Source organism: Octopus bimaculoides, chromosome 9 (genome assembly GCF_046866305.1).
Source record: "Octopus bimaculoides isolate indiv1 chromosome 9, ASM4686630v1, whole genome shotgun sequence".
NCBI classification, from domain to species: Eukaryota; Metazoa; Mollusca; class Cephalopoda; order Octopoda; family Octopodidae; genus Octopus; species Octopus bimaculoides.
In genome coordinates, this window is record NC_142936.1 from 70,495,996 (window position 1) to 70,523,013 (window position 27,018).

Consider the following 27,018-nt stretch of genomic DNA (forward strand, 5'->3'; position numbering starts at 1 on the left):
TAAACACACCAACATTAGTGGTCAAGCGATGGTGAAGGGGAAGACAACAAACACACAAATACACACACACACATACGACAGACTTCTTTCAGTTTCTGTCAACCATATAATTATAAATCTGATGGTTCTTGTTAAGAAATAACTTGTATTCCATCATAGAAATCATGTCAAAAGTAGAACATATGAATAAAACAAGACTCCAAAAGCTGCATTGCAGGCTATTCATTTAAGAGAGGAGCAATTAAAAATAATTGCTACAGAGTAAAAGGGACATTTTAGTCTTGTTTCAGATAAACTCTAGTGGCAGTGGAATGATAAAGTGCATCCAGTCCATACAGGAAAGTGGTTGGTGACAAGAAGAACATTCAGCTGTACAAAGCATACAAAAACAAGGCAAAATAATATGAACGTACACAGGATGTGAATTCCACAAACTGCATCATAGGCTTTCTATCTAGCTACAGACAACTTCTCTTGTTGCCTGTCGTATATATATATATATATATATATATATATATATATATATATATATATATATATAAATTCTGTACGACTCTTACTCTTTCTTTTAGCCTCCTTCACATTTTCTTCATTCTTCCCACTTTCCTTTTCTCACTCCCCCTCTCTCACATTTCTTGGCCTTTCCTTCATTCTCACTTTCCCTCCTCTTTTACCTCACTCAGTCCCTTTCCTTTCTTTTTCTCTCTTTCTCGTCCTACCCTAATTCTTCAATCCCTCTGCCCCCTACCTCTCTCCTCTCCTTCCACATGACCGGTGTTACGCCAAGCCTGACCTTTCTTTCTTGGTTCAACTACCATCCATGTAGCATCTCTTATATTCATTCCCATGACTTCTATCTCTTATGTTTTTGCCGTAAGGCTTCACTCCCACACACGCCAGCTTAATTTGAATCGTCCTTAGTCGAAAGACACTTGTTGTTTGTATTTGTAATCATGTACCATTTCTTCGTTTTTTTCTGTCCTTGTTTTTGTATATATTTGCTTGCTTTCTTCTAAGGAGTTGAGTGCTCTTAGCTTAGATTTTCTTGGAGCAGGCCAGATTGGATACATATACATGTAAGAAAATAAAAAGTAATAATAAAGCAGAATGCTAAACTGAAAGCATATTTTAATATAGATGTGTATAAGGATGATTAAAAAGGATTTCTAACCAGCTTTCATTGCATGGCAAATTTTCAAGAAGAGGGAAAATGAAAATAATGTTTTTTACAAAAAAATAAAAAATATATAAAAAAATAAATATACCAATACATTATATTGTCTTTGAGCTTTTAAAGTTCAATGGTAATCCATGTAGATAATTGTTAGAAAGATTAGGATGCATGTAATTAAAATTAATGTTGTGTTTAAAAAAGGCTGAAAGTTTGTGTTAAATAGGAAGTGTGGTGTCAAAACAGGAAGTGTGGGTAAGAACAGACAAACTTCCTGTTCACAAAGAGTCCAGAACTCCAACTAAAGAGTATAAAACACACAGAATTGTCTTCCCTTACCCACACTTCCTGTTTTGACACCACACTTCCTGTTTAACAAACTTTCAGCCTTTTTTAAACACAACACTAATCTTATTTACATGCACTAATCTTATTTACATGCATCCTAATCTTTCTAGCAATTATCTACATGGATTACCATTGAACTTTAAAAGCTCAAAGACAATATAATGTATTGGTATATTTATTTTTTAATATTTTTTATTTTTTATTTTTTTGTAAAAAAACATTATTTTCATTTTCCCTCTTCTTGAAAATTTGCCATGCAATGGAAGCCGGTTAGAAATCCTTTTTAATCCTCCTTATACACATCTATATTAAAATATGCCTTCAGTTTAGCATTCTGCCTCATTTTTTATTTTCCTATGATTTTTCCACGTGCGGTTAACAAAATCCCACCATTTACTTATATACATCAGGTTGGTGCAAAAGTAATGTCCGATTTCTAGAAAAAATGTTTCAGAGCGAATTTATCAATTTTTTAACCTTTTATAGATTTAAGATATTCAAAAGGAGTCTGTATTCTGTAATAAAGAGAGACTCTTTATGAATTCAAGGATGATACAACCTGTAGCCAACAAATTAGTAGAGGGGAAAAAATTCTGAAGCTTGGATTTTTGTTATTGGTGCAAATGTCGATGAATGCGATTTTTCTATTTTTTAAAATTTTGATCTGGGATCTGTGCAGAGCCATCCTTTGACATAGACAGTTTTTTGTTTGGCCTATGTATTTTCTCTTGGCACCCAGAGCAGGTTAGTGCGTATATCAGGTTCTCTGAAGCAGAATGTGAAGCTGCTTTTCACTGTGAAATGTTGTCCCTGTTTGAAGGAGAACTCTGATCCCTCAACTAAATTTACACATATACCACAGTTGGGTCTTCCGTATTTCTTTACTGACGGCTTCAGTGTTGTTGTTGAGCATATTCGGGCTTGTGTTAGGAGACTTTTCATAGATTTAAACTGTCTCTTGCTTTTTATGATGGCGTGCGTTTGGAGGATTAAGTTCATTCTGTGGTCCTTTTTTAGCAGGGTTTTGAAGGATGGTGTCGAAGGCTTCATTGTTAAGAGGGTTGTGTATGGAGATGTATGGTAGGGCTTTTGGTTGTAAATGTCTGAATTCGTGGATGATGAGTAGGGCATGTTGAAAGCATATGTCAATTAGTAAAGGTGGGTAGTTCTTGGTGATGAGTGTATCCTTTAGTTCATATAGTCGTGTATCTCTGGTGCTTGCATTAGAAACTATAGTACATATCCGTTTTGCTAGGTTGAAGGGGATATTTATTCTGGTGTGTCTGGGGTGGCATGAGATGAATGATAGATATTGCTTGGAGTCCGTGGGCTTATAGTATATATCTGTTTCTATTATGTTAGATTTCTTAATGAGGATGTTGAGGAAGGGAAGTTGCTGATGGCTATATTCCATCGTGAATTGAATGTTTACGTTAAGTCCATTTATAAGTGCTTGAAATTCTTTAAGTCTCTCTACTTTCATGCCAAAGAATGAAACAGTCATCCAGATATCTCTTCCAGTTATTTTCTATGTAGAGGGAGAATGGGCTGCCATATTTTTCTAGAACCTTACAATAAAGACTAATTTCTAGATATCCCATGACTAGGTTAGCAAAAGTTAGAGGCAGTGGGTTTCACATGCAGGACCTGCTATTATAGGTGTCAATTTGAGGTCATTAGGAGAAGGGGACTTTGATTATTATGTCTGTGGCTATCCTGCATGCGTTACTTATTCTCTCACTTTTGTGTGTATGTATATATATATGCGTATATATATGTGTATGTATGTATGTTTATGTGCATATGTATGTGTATATCTATGTATATATATATGTTTATATAGGTGTGTGTATATATGTATGTGTGTATATATGTATGTGTGTATATATATATATGCGTATATATATATGTGCGTATGTACATATATGTTTATGTATATATATATATATATATATATACACACACACACACACATATATATACACATATGCACACACTAATATAAAGGGGCTGCTTCTCTTACACAAATACCTTATAAGACGCTTCTAGTAAAATGGCAAAATAGAAGCAAAGCAAAACAAGGTTCCTGGTTTCTCTGGGAAAGTAGTAACTTTCTAGCAAAACTGATCTGGTTTATGATGTCCTGTTCCATGCATGGTAAAATGGATGTGTGAATAATTATGATGATGACAATGATACTTACCTCTGTTCTGCAGCAGGTTTTGGAGATGGAGATTTAGGCTCTAAAGTATCTGGATCTATTTCCTCTTCATTTTCTGTCACCCAACTACAATCACTGATGTTATCGTCGTCATCATCATCATCTTCAGAAGATTCATCAGAACTGATTTCACTCAGCTGACAAAACCAAATAACACAAATTAACAATATATATATATGTGTGTGTGTGTGTGTGTGTGTGTGTGTGTGTGTGTGTGTGTGTGTGTAACAAAAATTGTGAAAAACAACAAACAGGATTATTCTTCATTTTTACACTATTTTTTTCCCCATCCTAGTAATGGAAAAACAAACATTATTGAGCAATTTGTTTTACAGTCAGATGTCCTTCCTGTTGCTAACCCTTACCTGTTTCTCAGATACGGAGGCACATCTTCAAAGGCACAAAATCAGAAGACGAATTGTTGACAGGAAAATGACCATATCACCACTTGCAGTTTAGCAGCTTTCAGACAAGCATAATGTAAACAAAATCATATGCACACACACGAAGAGCTTCTTTCTACTAAATCTACTAACAAAGATTAGGTTGGCCTGAGGCTACAAAAGACTCTTATCCAAAATATTGTGGTGTGAGATTGAACCTGAAACCACATGGTTGGGAAATGAACTTCTTCACCTTACAGTCATGCCTGCACCTTTACCTCAACTAAATATTTATACAAGGAAATTTGGTTAGAACCTCAAGATATTCTGAACTCAAAAGCATCATTTTACACACACACAAGACTGCTAAAACCTTTCACTTAAAAAGAAAATCAAAATTCAACTCCAATCCCTATTAATTATTTAATAAATAGAGTTTTAATAATAAATAAGGCTTCAATATCAGAAAAACTCATTTTCCAAAGAGACAAGAAAACTGCTGCATTAAAATGTTTAAAGTACTTACAGCTACTGTATTCATTGTGCTCTCAGAAGACAATTTGAATCATCATCATCATTTAGTGTGCAATTACCATGCTGGCATCGTTTCTACAGCTGGATGCCCTTCCTAATGCCAACTACACCAAGAGTGTAGAGGATGCCTTTTACATGTCACTAACATGAATCCCTTTTATGCGTTACCATCATGGGTGCCAGTTAGTGACAACTGAACAGGTGCGTTTTATGTGTCACTGGCACAGGTCCTTTTAAGTGTCACCAACACAGGTGCCTCTTACATGTCACTGGCACTGTCCACGACTACGATTTCACTTGGCCTGAAGAGTCTTCTCATGCTCAGCAAACTTCCAATAGTCTTCATCATCTGTCATCGTCTCCATGAGACCCAACATCTAAAGATCATGCTTCACAACCTCATCCCATGTTTTCCTGGGTCTATTTCTTTGACAGCTGTCCTCATCCATGCACATCACATGACCAAACCAGCACAGTATTCTCTCTTGCACACATCTGATGCTTCTTAGGCTCAATTTTTCTCTCAAGACACTTACACTGTTGTACATGCACATCCAGTGAAGCATACTAGCTTTGTTTTTTTTTCAAGCTTCCCCATGTCTTCTGCAGTCACAGTCCATTTTTCACTGCTTTGTAGAATGCTGTGTAGCATAGCACACATGCATCTCAAGGGCCTTTGAGTCATAGGTCTACTTGATCAAGACTAACCTGGGGCTAAACAACAATTATAAACGAAAGAACATGAAAACTAACCTCATCTCCAACAATAAAAAGCTCTTGTGGGTAGCAGCAAGAAACTTTACTACTTGGCCATTTGATTAGAACAAACCCCTGAGGATCCAGCTGATATACCTGACCAGCAGCTTCCACATCACCATTGCTGTTCTCCTATAAATAAGAAAAAAGGATAAAGATTAAAAAAAAATAAACAGCCACTTGGGTCATTATATTTCACCCTCAATGCACTCATTTTCAAGATATTCTCCTAAACGTTCTGTTATGAAGTATTTTTGAAGCAGTCACAGCATCATCTTTAATCGTATTTGTTTCAGTCACCAGATTGCAGCCATGCTGGGACTCTGTCTTGATAAATTATAGTCAAAAAATTTACTCCAGTGTTTATCATTTTCTATAAAACCTGACACTTAATCTATCAGTCTCAATCGTCAAACTTCTAGGTTACAAGAATGTAAACACACCAACAACAGTTGTCAAGGACAAACACACACAGATTATATATATTTATATACACATTTATATATATACTAGCAGAAGTGCTCGTCGTTGCTCAGGGCTGAATTGCTTTAAAGTACTGTTAATGAGGTTGGGAAGCAAACTTCTTACCACACAAACAAACCTATGGCCTATTCATAATATTCACAAAACAAGATGTAATGGGTGTCTTGAGGAAATTTCGAACACTGGGTTCTCATTCCTAAGGTATTTTTCGATATTATTATTAATATTATTATTATTAACAACAAACAAGATGAGGACAAATATCTGTCAAATGTAAATAATGTACATAATTCCTGATCTCTTAAATATAGAACAACATGTAATAGGGTTTAAACTTCATCACAATATGTTTCACATTCTAAATAACAAGAAACATTCTAATTTAACACTGCTCAACTAAAACTAGGTACCATTTTCCTGTTTGAAGCAAAGAATATAAATCACTTCCATTAAATAAAAGGTTCAAGAAAGAAATGCCATAAGATTTGTACAAAAAGTAAAGTTTCTCCTTTTAAGTGCAAATAATATTTGTTTATGAAGCATCAACAGTTGGAAACTACAGCATTTCTAATCCAATCTTAGTTATACAATAATAAGACAATTATAATTAGGATTAGGAAGGGTATCCAGATATAGAAACTGTACCAAAACGGACAATTGGAGCCTGGACAGCTCCTGTCAAGCCGTCCAATCCATGCCAGTATGGAAAACGGACATTAAACAATGATGATGAATAAGACAACAATTGATAAACTGCTTACCTCTGCACCATCAACTCTGATAACTGCATACCCTGGCCGGTACTTGTAATAAGGATGGTCTTTAATGTCATACACACTCACTTCACTTTTTAGCGATATTTCTTCAGGTCTGACAAAGAAAAAGAAAATAATCGTAAAGCAATACATGAAAACAAAATCAAGTTAAAAAATTTCACATAAATAAGCAAATCTATTTCCATATACACTCCACACCTATTCAATGACTCTGAAGAAAGATTCCCAATGCTGTCCCTGAGGGAATACAAAACTTCAAGGAAGGAAGAAGTGGCTAAATGGTGGTTGTGATATCTATGACAATCTGTAAGGAATTTCATATCATGTAAATGATACAAAATATCATAATTGGAAATGAAAAATTTGTTGTTGGCTTGAATTGGAAACTGAAAAACACTTCAATAAATTATTTTCAGAAAAAAAAAAATCAGTGGAAGAGACCCTAATTCAGTTATTCTGTTGGATTTAGTCAAAGGACTATGGTCAAGCTAGAGTAACCCCTTATTGCTTTAAATGTATTAGCTAATCCCAGTGGTTTATCTGGTTACCGACCTCATAAAACACACACACAATAGGCAAGTCATCCTTGCCAGAAGGGAGATAACATGGTCTAACCCAAATACAAGATTTTTCCTTTTGTGATGACTGCACAAATTTGGTTTACCCACACACACACACAACTGACAGGCTTCCAGTTCCATTGTACCAAATTTTACTTAAGGCAGATGAACAGTGAGACTGAACCCAGATTCAGGAGGTTGCAAAGCCAACATCTTATCCACACAGCCATACTTGTCTATGTAACAACAGTTGGATACAACAAACACAAACTTAACAAAAACAAAGACAAATGAAAACAAAACTGTTTGGAAAGGCTTTTAAATGCCAGCCCAAAGGACTCAAACCGACATGAAGGTCAATTTAATTTTAAAAAATAATAATGGTGCAGGCCTGGCTGTGTGGCAAGAAGCTTGCTTCCAAACCACATGGTTCCAGATCCAGTCCTATTGCATGGCACCTTGAGCAAGTGTCTTCAACTATAGCCTCAGGCTGACCAAAGCCTTGTGAGTGGATTTGGTGAACAAACTGAAAGAAGCTCCTCATGTATGTATGCATGTATGTATGTATGTGTGTGTGTATATGTATGTGTATACATAAAAGACACCATTTCGAGCGTGGCCATTTTCGTGCGGGTGACACGTAAAAGCACCCACTACACTCTCTGAGTGGTTGGCGTTAGGAAGGGCATCCAGCTGTAGAAACTCTGCCAAATTAGATTGGAGCCTGGTGTTGCCATCCGGTTTCACCAGTCCTCAGTCAAATCGTCCAACCCATGCTAGCATGGAAAGCGGATGTTAAACGATGATGATGATGATATATGTATAGATATGCGTGTGTCTGGGTGTGTGCATGTATGTATATCTGTGTTTGTCCCCCCATCACCACTTGACAACTGATGTTGGTGTGTTTACATCCTCGTAACTTAGCAGTTCAGCAAAAGAGACAGAATAAGTACTAGGTAGTGCTCCAGCATGGCTGCAATCAAATGACTGAAACAAGTGAAAGAATAAATAAAAGCAGCTCTCGCGTTTTTGAGCATATTACATTTTACAATATTTATAGCAGTTGTTAACACTAGGCCATTGAACAAGGGTTAATAAGGGTATTTAACTGATTTGCTTCTCAAAACTAACCTATTAGATTTCCCAGCGTCATAAACTTTCATCCATTTTACCAAACAGGTCCTTTCGGCATGATTGCAACTATAAACCACCCCATAGATATTACTGGTAGCAGAATCTGAAAAAAAGTCACAAATCACATAAAAAATTTGGTTCCTAACATATGAAGTAGGAGCATATTCGATAGTTAACTGTAAACATGAAGTCTGGGTCTGGCAACTATAAAATGTGGACAAAACCTTATTTTCAACAAGTCATGAATTAAAGAATTTAACCAGCAATAAATTTCTTTCCTTGCAAATTCAAATATTAGACGAGTCACTTCACTGAAGACATTGAATAAAGATGCTGAAACAATTATCAAAAAATACGTTAAGCCAAAAAACATTTTTGAGAGAGAAAGAGGGAAGAGAAAGAAAGAAAGAGAGAGAGAGAGAAAGAGAGCAAGAGAAAGAAAGCTTACCCTTTGCATCCAAAACATAATCTCCAGGAAAAAATTCTAATTCATCTAAATGGTGAATAGGAAATAATTCTGGAGATGGTATCCCTATTTCTATTGAACCATCCTATAGAAAAACAATTTAGAACACTTTACTAAAAAAAATTTTGGTGTTTTTTTTGTTCATGATTACAAAAAAACAAAACACAAATTATTGATCATTAATTGCTGTCAACATATTTTAGTAACAATAGTAAAACAGTACAAACTTCAAGCTTATATTATTACTGTTTAACCCTTTAGTTACCATATTTCTATTGAAATGTAGTGTCTTTGTTTCATTATTAATCTGGTATTTGGAACATAAATTAACATGGAATTTTGAGGGAAGGTTTTAACTTAAATCACTTTAAAACAAAGATTATATCATTGACTCAGAGGCAGCCTAAGGTATGTCGGTATCATAAAGGTTAAACAGATTAAGGATTCTGATGAGTTCCATTTCTGTGTTGCTAACATCACTTCTCATACATGAAGTAGCAACAGTTTATGCAGAAAAGTTGACTAGCTAATACCAAAGCCTAGTAAAATATTTATTGAGCAGCTACTTTAACTTTTAACCCTTTTGATACCAACCCACCTGAGACTGCTCTTGGATCTATGATACAACTTTGTTTCAAAGTGATCTAAATTTAAACCATCAAAATTTCATATTATGTTTCAAACACTAAATTTTCGTTTTACTAAATTCTTTTTTTAATTTTTACTAAATTCTTCATTATTTTTGTTTTACTAAATTTTTCATTATTTTCAAAATTAATTAAAACAAAGGTAATTAGTTTCATGGGTTAAATTAATTATTAAAAGAAAAATTCTTATATTATAAAAATTTAGTGTAAGGTAATGAGAAAAAATTCTTCTTTTACAGTTAAATGTCACTACAAAAGTTTCCACCGAAGCTTAATTCTAATAAAAAACAAAATTACAAGCTTGGAAACTGTAAAAATGTATTTTTATTAATATTACAGTCAAAAACAGCTGACCCATATCATAGGAGCTGAATAGTAAGTCAGAATACAACAACAACATATCTTCAAATAAAATTTTCATCGTGAAATTAGAAACAAAATATTAAGTCAAATGCTCAAAAACAAAAAAAAGATAATTCCAAAGGGAAATTTAGTAACTAAAACAGGTTTTAAAATATTTTGTATTCAGAAAATACATCAGGTGTTTCTATTGTTATTGCAAACTACTTTCAGAGCATCATCAGAAACTTCACCATCTTTCAATGTTGGCATAAAATTCAGGGCATTTAGGCTAGCTCTCTATTTTGCAGATAACTACCACCCAACACAAACACTTCTGCCTGTCTCAGAGGTATTAAAAAAGATTATGGCTTCTACTCTTTTCTTCTGAATAAGTAAGCTGCAGACATGGTTGTATAGTTATGAAGCTTGTTTCACAGCCATGTAGTTTCAGGTTCAGTGTAACAGTGCAGTATCTTGTGGAAATGTCTTCTACTATAAACCAGGGGCAAATAAAGCCTTGTGAGTGAATTTGATAGACAAGATTCACTATCATACAAGCAAAGCTGTGGAACTGAACCCAAAACCTTGTGGTTGGGAAGCAAATTTCAATGATTTTGGGAAGAAAAAATAATATACATAAACAGGTGCAGGTGTGGCAAGAAGCTTCCTTCTTAACCAAATGATTCCGGGTTCATTCCCACTGCACCTTGGGCAAATGTCTTCTACTATAGCCTCAGGCCAACCAAAGCCTTGTGAGTGGATGTGGTAGACGGAAACTGAAAGAAACCTGTTTTTTGTGTGTGTGTGTGTATGTGTGTGTGTATACAGAGTGCAATGAATAAACTGTCATCTAAATTATGCAAAAATGAAAATAACACTGACATCTCATTTTAACAGGTATATTTACCAAAATTACATAAAAATAGCTTGAAATACTAAAGAGTAAATTTATTCAATAAAATCACCATTGGCTTCAACCATGGCCTCTAGACGACATCGGAATCTCCTGCAACTCTTCTGGATGGTCTCCTTCTTTAAGTTGGTCGATGCTGCCATAATCCCTGCCAGCAATTCATCTTTGGTGTTACAAGTTTTGCTGGTATCTCACTCAACTGTGCCCCCACACATAATAATCAAGAGGGTTTGCAGTCTGGGGAGTTAGGTGGCCAGATGTTAGGGGTGATGTGGTCACAGAAATTGTCTGACAGCCATGACTGGGTTCTACTTGTGTGGCATTGCACAGAATCCTGTTGCCAGACATAGGGTCTTGCAGCAGCCACCCTCTTGATCCAAGGCAGCACTACCTCCTCCAGGCACTTGATGTAGGCCTATGTGTTGAGTCTGAGGTCATGTGGGAAGATGAATGGAAGTATAACATTGCCATCACTAGTAGTCACTCCAAACACCATTATGTTGACTGGATGTTTGATTTTTATCACTCTTGGTACATGTCCTCAGACTAACACCCAAACACTCTGAAATGTTCGTATTGGAGCTTCCAACACAAATGCCAAGCAGAACAACACGTCATTTCCAAATTTTTGGCAGAATGAATTGCATCATGGTGCTGCTTTCCTCAAAGACGGTGCCCAACTGATCCTACTAAATACTGTGTAGTCAACAAAATCAAAAACAAACAATGCACGAAATTAAAAATATAAAATGGCAACAATTTATCCATTGCACTCTGTGTGTGTTTGTGTGTTTATGCTTGTACCCACCATCACTTGACAACCAATGCTGGTGCATTAAGTACTAGGCTTACAAAGAATAAGTCATGGGGTCGATTTCTTTGACTAAAAAACCCTTTAAGGCAGTGCTCCAGCATGGATGCAGTCAAATGACTAAAAAAGTAAAAGAATACATATATATATAGTACAAAAACAAAACAAAAAAAATTACCTGCCAGACAACATTAACTAGAGAAAAAGTGTAACAGACTTCTACAGGTATTTTTTCCCCAGGTTTCAACTCCCTTTCAGGTAAAATTAATTTCTGACGGGCCTTTCTCCCTCGCACTCTCTTCATAAGACGGGTCTTCAGTGCAGGACCATGCTGAAAAGCTCTCTTCCTGCGTAGCGAAGAACTAGAAGCATTCGAGTGTCCAGATGCAGAAGCTTTATCAGATTCCTCCTCGTCTTCTAGTTCCTCGTATTCTTCAAGATTCTCAATTTCATCAATGCTTGTCACACACACATTATCACTGACTTCAGGTACACACTGGTCGTTGGCATCAGGTGTCACTGTTGACTCGTTCTCATGATTTCCATCTTTTGCCTTCTTCATATTATTTGGTGTAAAGCCATTGACTAGGCTGTTCTTACAAGCATCCCCTCCATTTTGTAAGTTGGGGGGGTTGTGATATTTTGGTTGGCTGTTTAGTACAACATCACTCTCCTTGATTGTATAGTAACATTTGTCTCCAATTTGAATAGAGCTGTGGTGAAACCAATCTAATTTCTGCATTCTAAAAAATAAAACAAAACCAATTTAAATTACATTAAACATTTAATTGCTGCAAAGGAACCCAACATTTATTAGCGTGAAATAAAGAAATAACACAAGTTAAATAATGTAAACAGAGCTTGAGCTTTGTCACCACATGGTTTCAGGTTCAATCTCACAGTACAACATGTTGGGTGAGTGTCTTCTACAATTCTACAATAGCCCCAGGCCAACCATAGCTTGAGGGAATTAGGTGGATGAAAACTGTACGGAAGCCCATTGTGTGTGTGTGTGTGTGTGTGTGTGTGTGTGTGTGTGTGTGTGTGTGTGTGTGTGTGTGCGTGCGTGCGCGTGTGCCTCCATTTGTCCTCACACTCTACACTATCGCTTGACAACTGTTTGTTTGTTTGCATCCACATAATTCAACAAGGCAAGAACAGATTTGTTCTCATAGAGATGATACAGGCTGTATATTATAATGGCCTTTAAACCTGGACTGCTTGTACTAAATTTTATTCAAATGTATTTTGCACACGAGAAAACAAAAGCTCACAAATGTTACTGTAGCCACTGTGCCTGTTCCATGCAAATTCCTAACATTAGATGCACAACTGACTGCTAACCTTCACATCTCCAACTAACTGCACAGCCATTTGTGGTAACACACAATCCTTATTATTTATTGATCAACACCAAAACTTTTTTTCCCAAAGTCCTTCAACTTGAAAAAGAATTAAGTCAACAGCGAAGAAAGGATTAACTCTTTAAAACTGTTCTTAAGACTTCATTTTTATTTTATATCACATCAGAAGAACAGTAGCACTATTGGTTTCAAGTTTCCAATAGGCTTAATCACAGTGACAAAGGAGTGAATGTAGCTCAGTGAAGAGTAAATATCACAAAGAACTTCATTCAAAGAATACTAGATTTAAAAAATGCCTCTTGGCTGTATTTTACATCCAATGCTGGAGAAAAATGGTATGTGTGAATGTGTCAAGGTGTCACACTGGAATTCAACCTAAACAACAAAACTGTAAAGCAAACTTCTTATACCGCATGGCTATGCTTGGCCCGAAGCAGTCAAACATTGTAATGCAGAAGATACAGTTGCATCAAATAAAGGTCATATCATCATCTTCATTTAATGTCTGTATTCTATACTGGCATAGGTTGAACAGTTTGACAGAATTCAAGGAACCAGAAGACTGCATTGAACTCTTTATAGCAGCTTTGGCATGATTGCTACAGCTGGATGCCCATCCTAATACCAACCACTTTACAGAGTGTACAGGGTACCTTTTTACATAGCACCAACATTAATAAGGTTACCCAGTAACTCACAAGACAAGACCCTCCATGACAGAGTAGGGGATGCAGTATTGAGGGAGATGACTTTGTGTCAGGTGTTCAGAGGTTAAAGTATGTTAGAGGGACAGGAACAGTGGTCTTGTTGCAGAAGAAATACAAAATACATGGCTACTTCAGAAGGAAAGGGAGAAAGGATGGTAGAGATGAGGTGTCAGGGTGTGCTCTTGAAGTACAAGAAGGTGGGTATAAAAGAGAACAGGGACAGAGAATTGAGGATGACAGAGTGTTTATGAGAATGCTAAAGGAAATTGACAAACAGAGATGAAGATAGAAGTGAATGGTAAATAAGGATGGAGGTATAGACAACAGTGAATCTCAGTTAGGGAGAAGGTAAGGAAAATAGGAGTAGGTCAGGGAGGAGCAATCACATAACAGTAAAACAGTAGATAGGTAAAAAATGAGGAGATGATGAGAAGTCTGGAGAGAGAGAGAGAGTGACAGAAATGGAGGTCAAAAGCACATAAGGGTAGATATAGTGAATGACTAAATGAAAAGTAAGAACTGATCAAGCAATTAACATGAATAGATTAATTTTAGATTTTTTTTTTCTTTTTTTTTTTCATTTTTTTTATTGCACTGCTCAACTAAATCACCATTTCCTATTTCAGCAAACAATACAAGATATTACTAATAGTTTAAACAAATCAAATGCCTAAAAATCTGTCTTTAATTTCCAATTAGTTTTATCTTTATCATAACTTTGGGAACAGAAATTATTTTATAGAAAGAGGGAAAAAATAAAACATTATGATTGATGGACAATTTTCTGTTCTTATAAAGAGTAGCAAAGCATTTTCAAGGTTAAATTCAGATAAGTTAAAAGAAAAAAGAAAAGATTGTTATGGTGAATATTGTTACCTTTTTATATCGTCTTTCTTAACAATAAATGGTGGTGCTTCAACATTGGAACCATTTTTAAACCCACAACAAGACCAATGCACTTCAACGTCTTTGGTTTTCACCTGAAAATAATAATCTATTTATTGACAATAAACTATGACTATAGATTCATGTTCAAAATATAACTTATATTTCTTTTGTTAAAAAAATGACCAAATTAGTTCAAAATACTTCAAAGAGAATATATACTATTTCTACCAGCACTAAATGATTATATATGGCTTCATCATGATTTCACCCCATGATAATGTTTTTTTTTTTTTTTAATCAAACAACTAAGTTGCATTGACAGTAATCATCTCAGCTGAGATCAGCAATTAGTGCACAACAATGGTTCAGCATATATTTACATCAACTGCTTTAACCAGTTTACAGCAGTGATTCATTCAGTTCCCTGTGCACAGTAATGGTAAACACACCGACTGAGGTCAGTTCTCAGTGCGAGATAATGTTCAGTATATATTTATGTCGACCGCTTTTGTGCAAGAACTCTTTATTTACCCAAACTATATCCCTGTGCATGATGCTCCTGTGATATTTTTCCTGAATCAGATCACTCAACAGCACAAGTCAGATCAACTTCATGTATTTACAATCATGTGAATTCAAAACTTCACTTTAGTTTGGTAGAGTTCAAAGCAGGGTACCACACACAGTGGCATATCACACTGTGAACAATGGCATCTAGTTTCCTCATTTCCTTTTAATTTATACACTATGCATCTCTGAAACATTTGTCTTCTTGGTAGTGGAGGGAAACAGTTGTGGAAAATGTCCATGTCCCTTCACCATGCAGTGTGGGGATGTCCACACATTCTGTACTTTGGCAAATCTGATGCTTCTATCATTTCTCGGAACAACAGATTCATACCTTGGAAGAGTACTTCTTTACTTATTCACCCCTGAAAGGATGAAGGGAAAAGCTGACCTCTACCAAATTTGATCTCAGACTACTAATAATCAAGACAAATACCACAAAGTATTCAATCTGCCATTTTAATGACTGCCAACTTGCTGTCTTAACAACAATGGTAATTACAATAAAAGTAATAATGTTGCTGTAGCCACAGTGCCTTGTGGTAAAAGATAATGATATCTACCATGCTGAAAATGTTGATGGATGTTCAGCATCATCATCATTTAATGTTCAGTTTCCATGCTACTATAGGTTGGACAGTTTGACAAGAGCTTGTAAGCCAGAGGACTGTGCCAAGCTCTACTCTCTGCTTTGGCATGGTTTCTATGGCTGAATGACCTTCCAAACATCAACCATTTTACAGAGTGGAAATGTGGTTGAAATAAGGGAATCCAGCTGTAGAAACTATATCAAATCAGACAATAAAGCTTGGCACAGTCCTCTGGCTTACCAACACCTATGCAAATGTGAAAATTTGAATATCCCAGACATGCTGACCTGGGCAAAAAAAGAAAAGAAAGAACCTAATTGAAAAGAATTGAACTTTAGAAGCTCAAGCATAAAAAGTGATGCAGTCTACAATTTTACTGTCAATAATGGGCAGAGTCAATAGAAACAATGGCTAAAAATGAAAATTAGTTAATTATTTGATGCAAGAGCTCACCTCTTCTACAACTGCAATAACATTCATACGAGGTTTATTGTGTGCAGTGTTTTTATTGTAAAGATGAGTCGTGTGAATCCACTCCACGTCTCGAAGGTCACCCATCACACCGCGAAGCTGTTGCCCAGGATAATAATACCGGTTTACAAATTCTGTATGCTGAGAAAGAGAGAAAGAAAGAAAGAGAAATGTAATAAAGATGATTATGCAGCAGGATTAAGACAAAAAAAAAAAACATCTAAAATTGTTCTAGTGCTTAAAATAAATGAAATTTCTCATGATGCACCAATTAAATCTAACCTCTCTCAATCAAACTAACAAAAAATCCTCTAAGTAGTCACTCAATCCAACTGAAACAGCAGTGAAATCTCACTCAAATAGTGCTACCAACTGAAAAAAAAAAACAAAAGTAAAGACACACTGGTTAATGCAGTCCACAATAGACTGCCTGAAAGAGAGGACAAAAATTATCCCTTCCATTGTAGGCACAAGGTCTGAGATTTTAGGAGAGTGGCTAGTTGATTACATCAACCCCCAGTGCACAATTGGTGATTATTTCTGAGCCCTAAAATGATAAAAGAGAAAGTCAACCCTGACAGAATTTGAACTCTGTACAAAAAAATGGATGAAATGCCACTAAGCATTTTGTCCACCATGCTAATGATTCTGCCAGCTCACCACCTTGGAGAAGACAAAAATAAAGACAACCAAGTGATATAGCTGGACAATGACAGCTAAAGTACTTGATTTGGGGTCTAGTTCATTAGAGCTTATCTGGAAGGGACCAAACAACAACTTCCTTTAAATAAAATAGCTATTGAAGCGTCATACTTAACATTTATACATCAAACGAAAGGCCTGATGCTGTGGCTTGTGTTAAGTATGATACGTAGATGGCTATTTTAATTGAAAGCTCTTTCAATTGCATTCACTGACTTTTTATGCAGCCTGGGCAGCTATTCACTATATCAGTAAAAGTATTATTCACAGTTTCCTATAAAATGGAGGTGAAAAAGTTTCATTTATGCATATTGCTGCGAATATATATTATTGACATAGCCTAAAAAGGCTGAAATGCATCTAGCATTCACATAAATCACTGCTAAGATGATTTCGTTTTGTCATGCTCAAATATATATTGTGTTTATAACATCTCATGTCTATGATGAGATTTTATCTCAGACAAACTACAGCACCATGCCTTTCAACAGTGTCTGTAAAGTACAATACACAGATGGTTATTTCAATTCAATACCATTTCAATTGTGTACACTAAGTTGTCCTTTTATCATACATTCTATACAAAAGTTCAACCCAAATCATCAGTAAACTTAGTTACTTTTTTCTTCTTCTAAGCTTCATTTTAAAACATTTTCTTTTCTCTTACGGTTTTTCATCCATTTTAACCCCCCCCCCCCCCCCCCGCCTACCCCTAACTATACGGGTGGGAAGATACATTTGTTGGGGGTGATTAGCTCACTTTACAACTTAATAATTTTCCTACTGCTAGGCAGTCAATCATGAAGAAGAAGTGGAACCTATTTTTCCTCTAAGTCAAGTAAATTGGAGCTAAGTAAATTCAGAGCACAACCCAATGAAAGTAATCAAATCTAAGCATGTGACAATGTGCCCAGCACCTTAATGAAGCCCCATGGTTAATTACAATAACTGCTACCTAGAAACTATAGTAATGATTTATCTCGACTGCTCTTCTCTTACTGGTAATTAATTAGTTGATTATTTTGATTAATCTTCAACTAATTGAATGCTATTTTAATACAAGCAAAAGTTGAAGCCAACTTGTGATAAAATAAACGCCAAGCCTTATATGCAACATTTATGGAGGATTATTTCAATCGCACATTGTTTAAAGACAAAGACCAACCTTTCCTCTCTTTTCATTGAGGTCTTCAAAGCTAAAGATGTCAACATCTTGAATCTCACATCTAAAAGACAACACATATTTTTTTTTAAAACAATTACAAGCAGATGAAATAATATTAAAGTGGAACATACATTGAAAGAGGTTACAATTATATAAGATTAGATTAGAAATAATAACTCAAGAGCTTAGCAAAATTAACAACATATATAACTATCTATTGATACTAACATTATGATCAGTAACCATGGGAAATGTGGAGCCAGAAAAAACAAAGATGCTGGCAGTAACCTTGGAAAATGGAATCATGCCAAATGTCAATTTTACAGCTGTTCGGAATAATTCAACTTTATGACCTTTATTACTTCACCAAGTGGAGAAAAACAGGCAGTTAATATTAATGACAAGGAAACTACAATTGACAGGATCAAAGTAACTGGTTTCTTGAAGCAAAAAAAAAAAAAAATTGTGCAATTTAAAAATTAAAAGTAATTGAAATTAAATATTCAGGTATCCCCAGCATACTGTGCTAACAGGACTAACATTTACCATGCTAGTACTGTGCATGACAGTTGCCACATTTATTGGACAAACCCAATTAAACACACAAACAGTAGCTTAGATGTAGGTAAACAGATGCTTGGTAACGACTGACAATTGCAGTACAACAGAGCATTATTCTCCTCTATTAGTGCAGGCATGGCTGTGTGGTTCAAAAGTTTGTTTCACAACCATATGGTTTTAAGTTCAGTTCTATTGGACAGCAAGTCTCTTCTACCAAAGACCTGGGCCAGCTAATACATTGTGAGAAGATTTGGTAGGTGGAATCTCTGAAGAAGGTAGCCATCTGCTTTTGTGTTTAGATGCAAGTGTGGCTGTGTGGTTAAGAAGTTTACTTCCCAACCATATAGTTTCAGGTTCAGTCTCATTGCATATCACTTTGGGCAAGTCTCTTCTACTATAGACCCAGGCCAACCAAAGCCTTAAGAGTTAATTTGGTCCATGGAAACTGAAAGAAGCCTGTCATGTATGTTTGTATGTATGTGTATGTTTGTGATCCCTTGTCATGATATCATGTAATACTTGTAAATGAGTGTCACTGTCATACAAGCAAGATCATTCACTTCCAATCTCCATGTATACAGGTCTAGCTATGAGGAAATACTATGTTGCTTGGAAACAGTTGAGAGATGGCAACATGAAGGACATCTAGCCATATAAGATCTGTTGCAATAAAACTTTGTCTAACCTATGCAAACATGGAAAATCATCATCATCCAGTGTTTTAAATCCAGGTTTTGTCCCCGTTAACGGGGGTGGCCAGATCTACCTCAATGCCTTAGTAACTGAGACAGGTAAGTGCAGCCCACCCCAACCTTTGGGTTGGCTGGTGCCCATTCTCCCTTGCTGTCATGAGGCTTTTTTGGAGCTGGATTTTCTACAGGGAGCATGCCCTTGCTTACCTCCAACCTCAGTTTCTAGACATGAGTGGTCCCGAGACCAAGGCCTCTACCACAATTTTTAAGAAATGTGGTTGTAAACTAGCTCAGGAAGACAGGGATGCTACTCCCTGAGACCCCTTTCAGAGCCCCCACCACCACCTAAGTGAGCATAAAAATAACAATGGTGGTGATTTGACTCTAGGTATACTACAAAATCTAAATTATTTTCATCTTTCCAAGACAAAAAAGAAAAAAAAGAGGTTAAGTCAATATCAATAAAATTTAATCTCAGAACAGTCCCTAATCTACTCAAACATTGACCATTACTCAAAGTTGAGTGGTTGGTATTCATAAAAGATATAAACTCGAACATAAAAGTGAACCACTAGAATCCACAGTAACAAATGATGACCTGCTATCATTAGTTACTTTTATAATTAGTTATTTACAAATAGTAAATTTCATCTTTCTCAAACAAAAATGGTCCAGCCCAAAACAGACTTCTCTTCATCATAGCAAAACTATTTGATCTGACTCCACTTTGTGAATGTTGTATAAAAATATATTAGTTGACCGATTGTTCTGATAAGGTCTCCCATATCAGAAGTGGGTTTGATGGGTCTGCTATCCACAACATAGCACCACTTTTATCAATCCCAAATACTTTATCTGAAGTTCATCATCAAACATGACCATTTTTTTTACTTATGTTTTATATACATGAGAGCAAATGAAGATTTTTAAAAAAATATCGAAGAATTACATATTTAAACAAAGAAATGCTTACTTAGCACCATCTGGAAAACGTAATGTTACAATCACATTTACGACATCAATTCGGCCAACCCAAGAATCAAGTACAACATCACCTGGTTCTGGGCTCCACTCCTGAAAACACAAAATATATCCATGTCAAAAACATTGTAAATTTGGTTTAAAAGCATAAAAGGGGAGGGAGAACCTGACAAATATAAACGACAGCAAAGGATGACAGTTTTTTCAGTTACTGTATATTGCATATGGGATGCACCTTTTCTTTTCTTTTTTAATATTATTTACTTACTTTCCAATTGATGCATGAGACTTAGAGTATCCATGCTGTTTTCCATAAATCATGAAAGATGCATACCATTATTCAGTAACAGTAAGATAGAAGTGATGTTCAACTCTTTTTATCCTAACTGTACCAGCAGACAAAATATCTCATTTGTTATGCAACCACTAATCATATCCTGTCAGTGCTTAACCAAATCGATCAATGCTTTCTTTAAACTCCTGGCTAATATCAATAAATGCTTCTTTAAACTTCTGACTGCTGAGTTATTTCACAGCTGGCAGTCAGGAGATATAATTGTTATAGTGGGCACATTTTAAACATGAATGTTTGTGACATGTAAGTAAAATTACTTGAAAACAAAAAACATTGCTTATGTGATGTTACATTTAAATTAAAAGCTATACGATTTACACAAAACTACATCATTAACAGTAAAACTGCAGTAATAACCACAAAACTGCAGCTGAATTTGGCTCTTCAGAGAAACAAGTTGGAGACTGGCTAAAATTTTTTAAAGAATTTGAAATACTCTGAACTAAGAAGGGATGGTAGGGTGACGTATCCACCTGTCTGGCAGAGAAACAGCAGCTAAAAAAACTGGATTCTTGATCTGAGACAAACAGAATAGTTACATTGTAACAGTCGGTGCCATTCATCTGAAAGGTGAGGAATTAATCCTGCAACCTAGCTTCAAAGCTTCTGCAGGCTGGTGTACAGACCAAAAGTAGCAAAAAAAACCCTCACTTTCTCTGTGCAATCAAAAGTTTTTTTGTTTGTTTTTTTTGGGGTCATCTTTATCATGTCCCATTGTTATAATCTACACTTCACTAACCTATCACTATCTTATAGTTCATCCAAACTTAGCCTGTTCCAGCTCAAATTAGTTAATGCTTATTTCTTATTCAGACTTGCCTAGTTACCAAAACTTAAATAATTCCACTGTTGTAGTCCTTATTCATCCTTATTCAAGACAATAATTTTACTCATAATAAACATTACAGTCTAACTTTAGTAAAGTAGTCAATTTTCACTTGTTTCTGAATCCATGGAAATTAGTTAAGTATTCAGGTGCAGGCATGGCTGTGTGGCAAGGAGCTTGCTTCCCAGCCACATGGTTCTAGGTTCAATCCCATTGAATGGCACCTTGGGTAAGTGCCTTCTACTTGCCAACAAAAGCTTGTGAGTGGATTTAGTAAATGGAAACTGAAAGAAGCCTGTCATGTGTGTATGTGTGTGTGTGTCCCACCACTTGACAATCAGTGTAAGTTTGTGTATGTCCCTATAACTTAGTAGTTCAGCAAAAGAGACCAATAGAATAAGTACCAGGCTTTAAAAATAAAAGTATTGGGGTCAATTCATTTGATTAAAACAAGTAAAAGGCTTAAAGACATAGCAAAGCATAGTCAGATTTAAAATAAAATCTGAGACATTCCTAGCAGCACTGTACAGGTATCAAACTTATTACTATCAAATGTTGGCCCTTGGAATTTGCTTCACTTCAGCTGCCATCAAACCAAAAATAAATAGCTTAAATCTAGATAGAAATGCTTCCTAGCTCTTGCCAGGGTGAACTCATTTGTAATATGGTGTTAGTTTGACAATCATTAAGAAATTAATAAAATACAAAAAAAAAAAAAAAACGAGTTTCTTCTTAGTATCATAGAAACCAGGAATATTAATGAGGGTTTTAAAATGTTCCTTACTGCCACAGGAGGTTCAATATCTATTAGCCATACTAGCAACAACTTGGAGTGTATCCCTAAAGTTTCATTTCCCAGCAATAATGTTTTTAACACAAATATACTGCATACTGAATCTTAATATTCATACTCAGCTGGTTTTGTATATTGGTAATTAATAGTCAGTGTTTTAATAAATTATTCAAAGAACTTTCCATGTTTTAAATATTAAAGGCTTAAATATTTTACTTGAATTGTTTTTTAAGTTAATAATTGAAAGAGGATCAGGAAATTTTGAAGAAAGCTGGTAAATTTTTGGTAAAATGTTTAACCAAGAATTAGCAGCGAGTGAGAAACAGAAAGGAAGGTTTTTACAAGAAGTTCTAAATGAGATTGGAATGAAGCCAGCAAATATTAAGGGACAAAACAGGAAACACAATAATTGTAGAATAAAAGCACAAAAGTGTGTAGTATTTGAAACGTTTAAGAAGGAGTGAAGAGCAAGAGTAAGAGTGAAGAACAGTTTATTAATCAGTTAGATAGATAGGTTTTTCCTACAGACAAGTAGTGACTATATATCAATAATTTATGTATGAAAACTAAGTATCAATAACAAAAAAGGTTTGAAATAAGCATTGAAAAATATCTCAAGGACAGTTAAGTGACTGTTGATTAATACATAGAAACGAATAATGCAATGTAATTATCATTAAGAATTAGAAGTTTCTTGTACAATTACAGGGATAGGAATGCAATCTTATAGAGATTTCATTTCAATTGTTGTTTGGGAAACAGAAGAGAAAACATTATTCAATTTTTCTGATAGAACAAGTACATTCTATGTATGTCACTGAACTCCATTATACTACATACTAGAAATACAAGCTTTACCTTTTGATATTCAAACAGAAGAATGAGAACAATAGTACAAACAACAATAACAATATTAGAATGAAAGAGAAAATATAAAGAAAAAAGGAAAACAACAAGATAAAAAAAATAATATTCGAAGGAGGAAATGCCATAGCAGTTGATGAATTGTTTTTGCTTTCCAATTTATAAACCATTAAATATGTATAAATATTCTGGCAATTAGCAGTTAGTAATTGTAATTAAGAGAAAACTAAATACAGATGTAATGATATTGCATGTATACCCAATAATGAATAAGAAAGCAAACCTTCCCTTTTATTCTCAGTCAGCACCCAAAGAGCAGCCAGGGAAGCCATTTATCCTCGACCCAGAACAGCAAAAAGGACCAGTTCCAGTATAGATGGATAATTCCACAACTAAAGAAAGCTTAGACAGACAACTCTTCATTCAGTTGGCAAGACAAGCTGTGTTTACCTTGTCTTATAAGATAAGATTCTTGTTTGCTTAAACCAAGAAATAAATTCATGTTGAGAATGAAATAATAAGCAGGATAGAATAGGATGCTGCATGTAATTGATAAAGTACAGATCTAAATATGCATTGGATATATCAGATATTTCCGAGACTGCTTTTTTTTTTTCCCTAATCGTTGTGGCGTGCAAGAGAGACGATTGCGCTGGTATGGACATGTGGTGAGAATGGAGGAGGATAGCTGCGTGAAAAAGTGCCACACCCTAACAGTTGAGGGAACCCGTGGAAGTGGTAGGCCCAGGAAGACCTGGGCTGAGGTGGTGAGGCAAGACCTTCGTACATTGGGCCTCACCGAGGCGATGACTACTGACCGAGACCTTTGGAAATGTGCTGTGCGTGAGAAGACCCGGCAAGCCAAGTAAGATCGTTGCCAGTGCCCCTGGACTGGTTCTTGTGCGGGTGGCACATGAGATGCACCATTTTGAGCGTGGCCGTTGCCAGTACCGCCTGACTGGCTCCTGTAGGATTTTCGAGCGAGATCGTTGCCAGTGCCCCTGGACTGGCTTGTGCGGGTGGCACATAAAAGACACCATTTCGAGCGTGGCCGTTTTCGTGCGGGTGACACGTAAAAGCACCCACTAGACTCTCTGAATGGTTGGCGGTAGGTAGGGCATCCAGCTGTAGAAACTCTGCCAAATCAGACTGGAGCCTGGTGTTGCCATCCGGTTTCACCAGTCCTCAGTCAAATCGTCCAACCATGCTAGCATGGAAAGTGGACGTTAAACGATGATGATGATGATTAATACAGTTTAACTGTACAAAGGCAGAAAGCATGCAGCATGGCTGAGTGGTTAAGAAATTTAATTCATGACTACGTGGCTCTAGTCTCAATCCTACAGAATAGCATCTTTGTCCAAGGTGTTTCCCACCAAAGACACAGAGCGCTCAACACCTTCATAGTGGAATTTGGTGACTGGAAACACATCATTATGTGTACCTTTTAACATTGTACATCAAGAACACAGATTGTACCTTTTATCTTTGTATATTGAGAACACAGATTGGTATTTTTGAACAAAAATACCCAAAGGTTATTTTGTTTCACCCTTATGACGTAGACACTTCTTTGTCATACTCATTATAGTACATGCAGTGAATCCAAGAAGTGGCCTCATAGAAATTTGAAACAAACAATACTATTGGTCACAAAATGTGATATAAAAACAGGCCACTTAATACAATCATGTTTCATTCCTTATAATTTCAAGTTCAAATCACATCAAAGTTAAAAACTTTCATCCTTTATCAGCAGCAGGAGGGTAACAGTAAATACTAGTAATATACTGAGGCAGGAAAGATGAAACAATTTCTACCTTGGAGACTATTTTCAAATTTATAAAGAAAGACATGTACAGATATCATTATAGTAATGACAAGTACTTGTAAAGTTCAATTTTCAGTGGCAAATCGTGTCCATGAGCAGGACATTTTATTTCACACTGCCCCAGTCCACTCAGCTGGCAAAAATCAGTGGTACCTGTATTTCAAAGGGCCAGCCTTGTCTCACTCTGTCATGCTGAATCTCTATAATTTCTAATTTCTATACATTAAAAGTAAACTCCCAGTAGATAACACTCATAAGCTCATTTTAAATCCCAAATTAGTCATTTCTTTCAACACCCCTCAAGAAAGCCATGAATATCACCCAATCTCTTTTCACTATTTCTTTCCTTCATGTCAAAAAATTTTTTAAATTTTTTAAAATAGATATTTCACATGGATGAAATACATTACAATGACTTAGAGCTTTAACATTTTATACACAAAAAAAACACAGCCATTTTCCTGATAGACATTGAGAGAGAGAGAGAGGTGCCAATTTGCATGAAATTTATTGTGATGTAATGAACAGAGGTTAGACATCATATTGCAAGATGCCCAAGGAAATGTCATTACGAAGACTATCCTTAAGGATGCATGCAAGAAAGAAATGGTCTGTCAGTGTTTCCACTAAATACCCAAGACATCAAAACTAATTATTAGCGTATCAAAACATATTAATATTCCAGCAGAAATGGTAAGGAGATAAGATTTTTCTCTCTTTTTCTGTTTAAAAAAAAAAATTGGACACTTTAATAGCCATTTACTCTTGCTGCTATTTTGCAGCATTATTATTACAGCAGTGAGGCAAATCAATTCTTCATGTAAAATTTCCAAATTCAATTCCACCACTACTGCCACTTCAGTTTCTAATGCCAAAAGTTTACAGTAATCAAATGGTAATTGATTGATGATAGGATTTATCATGACGGCTCAATATAACCAATAATATATTATATTTAATCTCATCACAAGCTGAAAGGATAGACAAAGTATTTTTGAGAGTAGCTGGTTACAGACTGAAGCTTTATATTATAGACACACACATACATCTTAGAAAAAAGTGAAGAATATAATTTGAATTTGCTTCAACTATAATTGACAGAATCCACAGACATAAGAACTGTAACTGCAACTGAATCCACAAGCTTGGTAACTATAAATCAACAGACTTTGGAACAATAATCAACAACAATTCAAGTATATATATGGATTTGGTTACAAAGAATAAAATGATCTTAAAAATGAATTGAAATGATCAACTAAAATGTAAACTGATATAATTACAATGTAACCTATCTTATATAGCTGCCAAACCTCAACTAACTTCCTACCATTTTAAAAGCAAGGCTCACCAGTTTTAAGTTCTGGTCATAGCTAAAATGTTGTTCAATCACAGAAGTTTGACTGGAAGTGACAGTTGTTATCTGTTCTTGAAGGGGCCGAACATACAAGTTGGCAAAAAGTATTTAATCAGCTCTCTCCTTTCTCTACAATCTGCTCAGAACTGACACAGATGATAACTACAAAAGGCATATATATATGAAGAAAGAACATCCAATAATTACATTTGGTGGACAATAGGTCTATAACAAAGTCCTGGATTCTTCTATTTAAGAAGTGTATATCTATATTATCAATTTCTATCATTCTTCAAAATGGTAATAATATCTTTCTTACTTTTTTGCAGCACTGATTAATTACAATTAGTTACTGGGGTCAACTAACTCCATTCCTTCGAAATTGCTAGCCTTGTGCTTAAATCATTAGGAGTTCAAATCCCAATGAGGTCAACTTTGCCTTTCATTCTTCCAGGGTCAATAAAATAAAGTACCAGTGAAGTACTGGTGTTGAGGGTATCAACTAACACCCGCCCTTCAAAACTGCTGTCTTTATGCCAAAATCAGAAACCATTATTATTATCAGGAAAAAAATGCTTTACAACACTTCTGCTGGCTCTTTCTATTCTGAGTTCAAATCCCACCAAGGTTTACTTAGCTTTTCATCCTTCTGGGAGCCATTAAATAAAGTACTAGTCAATAATATCGACTGAGCCCCTTGCCTCAAGACTGCCAGCCTTGTACCTAAACCAGAAACAATTATTAGAGGCAATGATT

The 27,018-nt window shown here is 35.6% G+C and overlaps 1 protein-coding gene across 2 annotated transcripts in view; it reads right to left on the reverse strand.

Moving 5' to 3' along the window:
- Positions 1 to 27,018, reverse strand: part of LOC106868036 ((E3-independent) E2 ubiquitin-conjugating enzyme UBE2O) — an 84,149-nt gene that overhangs the window by 17,715 nt on the left and 39,416 nt on the right. For both annotated transcript variants that reach the window (XM_014913136.3, XM_014913137.3), the window contains 10 exons: positions 20,229 to 20,329; positions 18,003 to 18,063; positions 16,118 to 16,276; positions 14,496 to 14,599; positions 11,727 to 12,291; positions 8,818 to 8,920; positions 8,367 to 8,472; positions 6,658 to 6,766; positions 5,411 to 5,545; positions 3,723 to 3,877 (listed from right to left, as the gene is read on the reverse strand). In XM_014913136.3, the coding sequence (XP_014768622.2) occupies positions 3,723 to 3,877; positions 5,411 to 5,545; positions 6,658 to 6,766; positions 8,367 to 8,472; positions 8,818 to 8,920; positions 11,727 to 12,291; positions 14,496 to 14,599; positions 16,118 to 16,276; positions 18,003 to 18,063; positions 20,229 to 20,329 (1,598 nt within the window). The remainder of the gene's footprint in view (positions 1 to 3,722; positions 3,878 to 5,410; positions 5,546 to 6,657; positions 6,767 to 8,366; positions 8,473 to 8,817; positions 8,921 to 11,726; positions 12,292 to 14,495; positions 14,600 to 16,117; positions 16,277 to 18,002; positions 18,064 to 20,228; positions 20,330 to 27,018) is intronic.